Source organism: Antrostomus carolinensis, unplaced genomic scaffold, assembly GCF_000700745.2.
Source record: "Antrostomus carolinensis isolate BGI_N321 unplaced genomic scaffold, ASM70074v2 scaffold46795, whole genome shotgun sequence".
Taxonomy (NCBI): domain Eukaryota; kingdom Metazoa; phylum Chordata; class Aves; order Caprimulgiformes; family Caprimulgidae; genus Antrostomus; species Antrostomus carolinensis.
Window position 1 is genome coordinate 6,598 of NW_010316648.1, and position 9,028 is coordinate 15,625.

A 9,028-nucleotide genomic window follows, 5' to 3' on the forward strand; every position below is an offset into this window, starting at 1 on the left:
GGAAGAGCGAGAGCCCGAGCGAACACCAGAGAGAGAGTCACCCCCCTTTCTAGTCAGCCCCGGATAATATACTAAACATGACATAATATGGAATATCTCCTTGGCACATCCAAATGCCAATTTTGGGGTTTGCTATTCACTTCACTTCTCCCTCCCAGTCCTAATGTAAGTGTGAACCAGCCAAACACGGTGGCCTTGAGCTCCAGCAGCAACTGATAACATTAGTACTTTATCAATGTTCTTCTCATAACAAATCTTACACTGAAACCAAAACACACCTATACTAACTACTAAGAAGAAAATTAACTCTATCCTAGCAAAACCAAGACACCTTCAAAATTCAGTGTCTTGAAAATGAAGATCTAAAGTATGTGAACTGCATCAAGAAATATAAGAACTGGCTGGTAGTTAACTCTTTTTAACTGTGAATCAAGTCTTGTTGGTAGGTAGTGCTGTAAGAGAACTGCTATGGATTTGGGATTTTTTTGGAATACTACAGGATAAGATGATCTAGCCAGAGGCATTTTGGTTAGATGTTGTCTAGCAGGCCTAGTCCTACTTTTTTGAGACACACCTAGTAACTTCTTTCCCCAGCAGAAAGTCTTGGTTCTCTTCTATCTGTTGGCAGACAATAGGATTTTTTTGATCTGTTTTGTGATGAGCTTATAAAGACACTGACTTCAGTCTTACCCATGTGCTTAGGTGCAGGGACAGTTGTCTGCTGGGAGTAAATTTACTGGTCTTAAATGTGACTGCAGTATGGTCAAATGTGTTTTGTTTTTTGGTTTTGGTTTTTCCCCCCTTAGATAGGTGCCTTATTTGGATTTAACTTGCTGATGATGGGGAGAGGAGTGACTGGATGTACATGAAGGCAAGGTTAGCTGGTTAATTATTAGATTTAATTAGTTTTTTGCAGCTGCTGCAGGCTGGAGAAAGATATATGGTATCTTGATACTGGGAAGAGGCTGACCTGCCTACTAATGATTCTTCCAAAACTGATCCTCCTCACCAAGTTGAAAAGCTTTCTTTGAGACTGTAACCCAAACCAGTATTTTTTTCCTTAAGGGAATAGGAAATAGAAGGAAAGTGGTCTTTCATCTCCCCTCAACCAATTTTGCATCCTCCCTTCCATAAGATATCTAATCTTTGTAAGCATTGTGAAGCTGGAATTGTATTTTTTTTTAGGAGATTGTTAAAATATCTTGGGTTGACTGGGAACCAAAGGTACTCAAATGGCTAGGATTTTGTCCCAAGAGATGGACTGCAGGCGTTGGACATGGGCAAAGTGTCTAATGTGAAATTGGAGACTGGCCTAACTGGAGATCAGAGTCTTGATCTGATAGATGCCTGATCCAGCAGCAGTTGTTCCCACATGCAGGAGGTGGCCTGAAGCGCGTGAAATGCAGTCCTGCAGTTGCCTTAATTTGAGATTGGTGACCCTGCTGAGACATTTCTCCTTAGACCAGAGGAGGAAGTACCAAAATTGAAGTCAAGACATCTTTGGGGCTTGCTTAATGTAAACTGAGGTCACGGAGGAAAACATGAAATGCATGAACTAGGGACCTGCTGAATCACAAACCGTGACTGATTGTTGCTTCCTTCCTCCTCTTTAATCGTTCAGTGATTAGAATATTAGGGAATAATGGAAGGCTTAAGCTGAAAAAAGAATTCAACCTGGGAGCATTAAACCTGTGCTTTAGGAAGGCGTCCTGATGCCTGGATTGTGAAGTAAGATATTCTTACTTCAATTTCCTGTCCTGGAGCTTTAATGCAAAGAAATCACTGTAGAGAATCACAAAGTACTTGAAATGCAACTCAGAAATCTGAAGTACCTGAATTTTCAGGAGCATGCAATTCAAGCCCAAATCTCTGAAATTATGTAGTTGTCCAATATTCACCTCTGTGGTCAGGGCTGTGTTGTGTTAGTGAAGAGTTTAAAAGTAGTGGATGTGTGACTTTTTTGAAGTGTTAAAACCAACTTTGTCCATTGAACTCCCAAACAGAATTGGAAAAATGACTTAGAGGGAAGGTAGTTGAATTTTCATTCTCTTGTGTGTGTGATGCAGGTACTTCGATGGCAACCTGGAGAAGCTCTTTGCAGAGTGTCATGTAATTAATCCAAGTAAAAAGTCTCGAACGCGCCAGATGAACACAAGGTCATCAGCCCAGGATATGCCTTGTCAGATCTGCTATCTGAACTACCCCAACTCGGTGAGTACCTGGCAGCCAAGGTGGTGTCTGACCAGTAACACCCCCAACTTTGCTCTCTGAAACTTAACCTTCTGGGCAGTAGTCTGTAAGGACTTCTCCAATAGTACTTTAAAAAAGCCTTTGGAATGAAACAGAGATTTTACTTTTTTCAATTAATCTTCTAATATGTAGTACATTCATTAAAAAATGACGTTCAAGATTGCTTCTTGACACAAAAAACCTTGTCTTTTGTGCTGCAATGCAGTGGGGGACCGCAGAATTATGTAGTGCTTTATGAATTCTCTTTAATTCTGTGTGATTTGACAAACTTTTTTTTTTTAAAACAAACATCTAACAGTATTAATTTACCCAAAATGTGATCATATTTCAAATGAAATTGTTATCCCATCTGCAAAAATCTTTGACAGTGTTGGGGTCTGGGCAACAGTGCAGTGAAGTTCCTCAGAAAAAGGCAAGCAGTAGATCAAGTGATTTTTACAAAGGTCAGTTACCAATTGAGACTTGTGAATAAATGATACATGAAAGAAAAAATATGTGGAAAGCATGAGGAGCAAAGGGATTTACTTAAGAAGAATGACAAACAGCTTATGAAAGTAGTAAATAATAATGCAAAATAGTCAAGCTAGAAAGCCTGGAATAAAACTGAGTAAGAGTAGAAGTAAAATAAAGTTGTGTTTTTTGGAGAACACAATCCATGTGAATATCTTTGGATCTTTATCATGTTTCTGCAATACCTTCTTAATCAGAGAGGATTAGGGTAGAAGTGCTTGCTGGGTCTCTAAAACCAAAATCTGGTTTGGGGTAAGGTTGGTGGTGGTGCTTCTGTTTATGTAGCTATTCACAAATACTAAATTTTCTGAGACACTAATCAGGTCCAGGCTTCTGCTGTGTTCTGTACAGGTGACCGACTTGCTGTGACTTTTCCAGGGGCAGGACATAATGATGGGAGATCCTGGAAGAAAAGGAGATTAGTGGAAAAGCTCAAACATGAGAGTCCCTCTGTGCTTTCACAAAAGGCAGGGTGCTGACATACATGAGGAATTATTCTTTTATTGGAACCTCCTGTTCCTGGTGGAGCTGTCTTGACCCTCCAAAACACCGTAACTTCTGCCTGACCTTTAAAGGGCAAAGCGCAGCCCTTGCGTAAGGTTTCCGCTCCTGCTCTGGGTTTGTTTTATGAGCTTGCTTTTCAGCAAGAATGGAAACCATTATGAGCTTTGGGTTTTATGAGGAGCCTTGAATAAAGTACCTGTGCTGCTGTAGATGAGTGCAAGCCTTCTCCTTGCTCTGGAGCAGGCAGAGCAGAGCAAAGCAAAGCCTAGTTTCAGGCAGCTGAGATACTTGTTAAGATCACTTGAGCCAGTAACCACAAGACTTTGTGCATCTCCTTTTAAGCCTTGTGTGCACTGACTTCCTTTTAAGAGAATAGCTGCAAAGGAGAATTGTTGCTTGCTTTGTATGAAGAAGTGCTTTGAGGAAGAAAGACAAGTTTGAGAAATTTGTCTAACCCTCTGTCTTATACTAAACTCCTGCAGGCTTTCCATGTTAGGTAGTAAGGAAATAATTTTAGTTTTAGGTTATGCAACATTTTTAATAAATAGGAGAAAGATTGGGGCGAGGAAAGTGGGAGGAAACATCTTTAGTATTTGCATGTCCATCTTCTGAAAAAGTCCTCTTGGAAACTTCTAATTTAGGTTTAATGTTTTTAATATATTGTTCTCCTGCTTTTTAATGTAGCTGATGTGCTGAGTGTGAACAACGTGCCCAGCATTCACAACTGACAGGTCTTTCCTCTTGCTGGAGATACCTGTGCTGCCTGGGAAGCAGCTTTCTGGCTACTGGAAAGAACTGCACAAAGCACACTAATACTTCTTGGTGTTGTAGTTTGAATAGCACATTAAAAATAGCAGCTCAGTTATTAGAAGAGCAGTTTTTTAGCTGGAACAGTGAGACATTGCAAGTGAGCAGAGGTGTCTCTAAACTCTAAATTGTTAGTATTGATTTAAGTCAAGAGATGAGAGAGGGGAACCTCTCTCTTTGCCATACATAAAAGTTGGAGCATGTAGGAAAACTAATATTTATGGTTACTTCTTTAAAAAGCTGTAGTGTCTCTGTGTCTAAGGTGACTGTAAGCCATCTGGTTTGAAATCTGTTTTGAAGCTGTTCTGGTCAATGTGAATTATAAATTCTAGGATAAATTATGTTAAATAACTAACCTAAAATCTCAGCTTTTAAATCCTCTTGCAATGGTGAGCTTTTTTTTTTTTTTTTCACCACAGAAAAAGCTGTATTTTTTCCAAGAGCCCCTTTCAGCCTACAGAAAGCTGGGAACTTGGAGTAGCACCCATTAAGAAATTTTACAATGTACAGCTATTACAGGAATGTAATACTGACTATTCACCATCTTGTCAGGGCATTGCAGGTGGTATTTGGCTTTTAAAGTACATATAAGGGAGACGTGAAGTCTTTATAACTCTTCAGTCATCTCCAAAGAACTGTGATTTGAGGTTTTGGGAAGCACCTGCAAAACAAGGCATGTGATACTCTCAAGGCAGCTTGGCATCCTGATGGTTTGAAAACTTAAGGGAAGTATTTTAGTCCCTCTGGGTTCCCGTGAACCTCTCTTAAATCCTAGTAGTAATTTCAGGTGAAACCCTTACTGGTGAAGATAGGACGTGAGAGGGTCATAGCTTTGCCCACCTTCTCTCTTGCATCTCACCCTTCAGTTCCCACTTGAGAGGAAGGCTGTTGGGGTGAGGAGGGTGTTGGAGAAACACCGCTCTGTTGTCCAAACTCTTTGTTCTAAGGACACAGAGATTACTTAGTCTGTCAGTGCTATCATAACTGCTGAAAATAAAGAAAGCCTGAGTGAGGCTGTCATGATAAACACATCTTGGAGCTGCTGATCCCTTCTTTGATCAGTTTGATGCTGCCAGAAGAGCAGGGACAAGTATTGAATGGCCGCAGCCTGCTACTACTACCTGCCGTCGCAAGACGAGTAGGTGATGAGTATGGAGAGGGTGAAAATAGAGCTGTCCCTGTGATAACCTCCTGTTTCAGAAGTCAGTTCCCCTTTACACTCGGTGGTTTTCTCTTGGCCTTTTTGCTTGCTCCCTTGACATCTGCTGTCAGTTTAGCCAAAAATAATTGGCAACTCCCTCAAAGTAAAGAAAGGAGTTGAAAGATACTCTGAATTCTTTGCAGCCTGGGAGGAAGCATGGTGGCTGCCTATTCTGTGGGCATTTAGCAAACCTGTTTGCTGCCTGAAGTAACTGCAATGAGTCGTAAATGAAGATGTGTGCTTACCTATGTTCTGTAGCACTCCTTGGGTGTGCTTGGTGCAGGAGTATTTAGTTTCATTAAGGGATGATCCCCTTGTCCGTGCTTCCTTCCCATCACAAGTGGCGAAGCCATAGTTCTTGGAAAAGTCAGTGCCATCTTCAGGCTATGTGCTGTTGGCTTCCTGAAAGTTACAGATGTTGGGGCTTTTCTACCATCACCCTGCATATCCAGGAGACATCACTTGGCCACAGCACCATCTGTGGAGCATCAGATCTCTTGTTAGCTGGCTCACTAATGGTTCAAAAACTGGAAGTGATTTATTTTTTAGTCTTGGAGTTGGTATATTTTGGCCTCATAGCCATCTGCCTCTTCTCTCCTTGAGCTATGGTGTTGACAGGACACACTGCTTGGATTTTTTTTTCCAAAGAAAGCAAAGGTTTGGGTAGGTATCTCTGTTTTTATTTGGAATGGAGTCAGATACTCAGCTCACTTGTCTCCTCGCTGACTGGTCAGGTCAGATTTAACCACCTTGCTGCTCTTGGTGAGTGCTCTCTGGCAGGGCTGTGGGAACGGCAGGCAGAGTCAAACCTGCTGGCTGCGACATCACAGCATGTTTCCAAGCCTCAGGTTCAAACCTGTGCCCTTGTTGATGGCAGGAGTGCCAGATGAGCCTGAATCACAAAACAACAAGGCTGTGGGAAGAACGTGCTAAGAGGCACCTTCCCTGTGCAATCCGAGTGCTGTAGCTTCAAAAGACCAGTGTAACCTAGTTAATACGCCCGTGTCTGATGAAGAAAATGGGCAATGTGGTGGTGGTAATACTGTCTCTAATGGTTGAGAAAGTGTTTTTGGTAGAACATTGTTTTCTTAAAATGGACTCTCTCCTTTTCTTATAATTAATAAGCCTCATGCTGTTTTGGGCTGTTCCACAGAAGATACCAGATTTCTTTAATTTATGGGGTTTCATACAAGTTGATGATATCTCAGGGTAGGGCTCTTGTTTTATCTCACTGGCTGAGAAGATGATGATTTGAAAAGCTAAGCTATCAAATACTAATCTGCACAGCAGTACAAGTGAACTGTTTTAAATAGAGTTTATCCTTGCCATTGGCTCTGGGTATAAAGTAACTTTGAGATGACCTGAGAAAAGTAACTTAATTTCAGTCTTTGCTGAGCAATGTTTGCTTCTCCACTCCTTGTGTAACCATTCAATCCCAGATGGAATCATGACATATTCAGTGTAGATGATGCATACTCAAGTGAAGTTATCCTTGTTGCTGTCTGCAACAGCTAATCATTATTGAATTTTATTTAGTAATTTACACCTGCCAATTAGGTTCTTTAATGTCTTCATCTGATGATGTCTTCATCTGTGTCTCGGGAGGAAGCTTACCAAGCAAGTTGGCAAACTTCATGAGTATGTGTTGAAAGCATAAGCGCACACAATTCTTTTTTCTGTTGTTTAGTGCTCACCCGGTAATGCGGAGTTAGTTTCTATAGAAGAGGGAGCTAAATCAGTGCCTGTGTGTAGCTGGTGTGCGTATTCTGGGACTTCTGGGCAGCACCCACATGTGGTAGCAAGTGGGGAAAATAGAAGGAAAGAAGACTCTGTATCATCTTTTAACTATAACCTGTTTGATGGTGTTGCATTTATTTTACTCATTTGCAAGAGTTAAACAGTGGGGAGGCATGCTATACTCTGTATGTACTCCTAAGATGAGGATCAATTTAAATAGGCAGGCAGGATGGAAATGTCAGCCACACCTTTCCTTGCTGCTAGGGCTGGGGATTAAAGTCTGGCTTTGAAAGCATGACTAAAGCTGCATTAGCAATGTTCCGTAGTGGTTATGATGTCAAATAAATAATAGCATCTCAAGTTTGGCGGGGGGTGGGAACGGGGATGAGATGTGATAAACGGTGCAGCATCGGGAACGGCGACATGATCGAGTGAATCAATGTGAAAAATGATTCAATGTCTTGTGTTCTTTGTCATTGCAGTACTTTACTGGCCTAGAGTGTGGACACAAGTTCTGTATGCAGTGTTGGAGTGAATATTTAACTACCAAAATAATGGAGGAAGGCATGGGACAGGTAAAATGGCAACATATGACTTATTTCTGGAAATTCTTTGTATTGGAGAGGAAGGGGAGAATTTTTCCCTACCAAAGTTAAAACAAACAAAAACCACAAACCAAAACTCAAAATAAAAACAAACAAAAAAACCAAACCAGTTTTTGGCAGAGGTGAAGCTGAAGGGAACTACGTGGAGTTTGGTGCATGTGTCTTTGTTCTGGGTAGCAGGAATTGTGCTCTGCACAGTGGCACATCTGAGATGTGGTGATAGAACCAATGTACTATTTTTGCTCTGGATTGTAGTGAAGTCTATTGCCTTGGAATTCTTTGTGATGCAAAAATAGTATGAATGCTGTTCCTGTTATGACCTTTTTGTTTTTTTCCAGACCATTTCATGCCCTGCTCATGGCTGTGATATCTTAGTTGATGACAATACAGTTATGTAAGTATGATGAGTTGCTACCTCTTGACTTTCCTCTCTTGCATTTTGTTACTCATGTGCTGTTCAAATGTACTGGCATATAAAAAAAACCCTCAAAAACCAAACAAACTTGCATAGAACCTTTAAGGCAGAAGGGAGGTCGGTCTTGAACTGTCTATTTTGATACTGGTATGTCTCTTAACTTCCTGTTCAGCTCTGAAAAACCCATGCCACAGTACTTGGAGGAAAGACTCCTTGGCCAGTTTGGTCAGCATGACAGCAGAATAAACATCAGGCAATCTTTCCAAACCCTGTTTAACTGCTTTGTGCATTTTGTTTCCTTTGATTTATGTAGGAATTTAGGACTTCCTACCTGGGTCAACCCACTGGTTCACCAAGTTCTATAGCTGTGGTTCATATGTGAGTCAGAGGAAAGAAGTCCCTGTGTACAGTTGGCTGGAGGGTGTGTTTTGTGCCCTTGATAGAAAGCATTTGAACCTCAAACATAGGATTTGATGTTGTTGTTGTGTCTACCTGTGTCACTTTGCTTATTAAGTTGTCCAGATGTAGGATGACTGCTCATACATGGTGGAGCAGTGAATTCCATGAGCTTCCTTCTCTTTTCTGTTGGGTGATGTTATTGCATGAGTAACATCCTTCATAATTCTGAACCTTGATTAAGTTCATTTTAATTCTTCATGCTAAAAAACATCTAAATAGACACTTATTCTCTTACCTTATTCTTTCCTTCCTGAAGTCTGACTCACTCATTGATATTAATTTGCTGGTTTTTATATCAGCTGCTTTCAGACTAGTGATTTCCCATCAACCTCTGCATTAGTGACTCTGTGTTAGTCATAAAGTGTAGGCTGGATAGAAGTGGAAGTAGCTGAAATGTTTTCTTGCCCTGTTGAGGGGTGGCTTGTGGAGCTCAGTGGGTGGAAACCAAACTGAAGTTGATGTAATATCTTGAGTGACTTGATTAAGACTTTTATTTATTGGGGTCTGAACTCAACTTGTGGTGTCATACGCTCTTCAGCA

The 9,028-nt window shown here is 41.0% G+C and overlaps 1 protein-coding gene across 1 annotated transcript in view; it reads left to right on the forward strand.

The window, feature by feature from the left end:
* Positions 1 to 2,066: 2,066 nt before the first annotated feature.
* Positions 2,067 to 9,028, forward strand: part of ARIH1 (ariadne RBR E3 ubiquitin protein ligase 1) — a gene marked incomplete at its 5' end in the record, with an annotated part of 28,142 nt that continues 21,180 nt past the window's right edge. The window contains 3 exons of the mRNA XM_010168328.2: positions 2,067 to 2,211; positions 7,492 to 7,584; positions 7,953 to 8,008. Of these exons, the coding sequence (XP_010166630.2) occupies positions 2,067 to 2,211; positions 7,492 to 7,584; positions 7,953 to 8,008 (294 nt within the window). The remainder of the gene's footprint in view (positions 2,212 to 7,491; positions 7,585 to 7,952; positions 8,009 to 9,028) is intronic.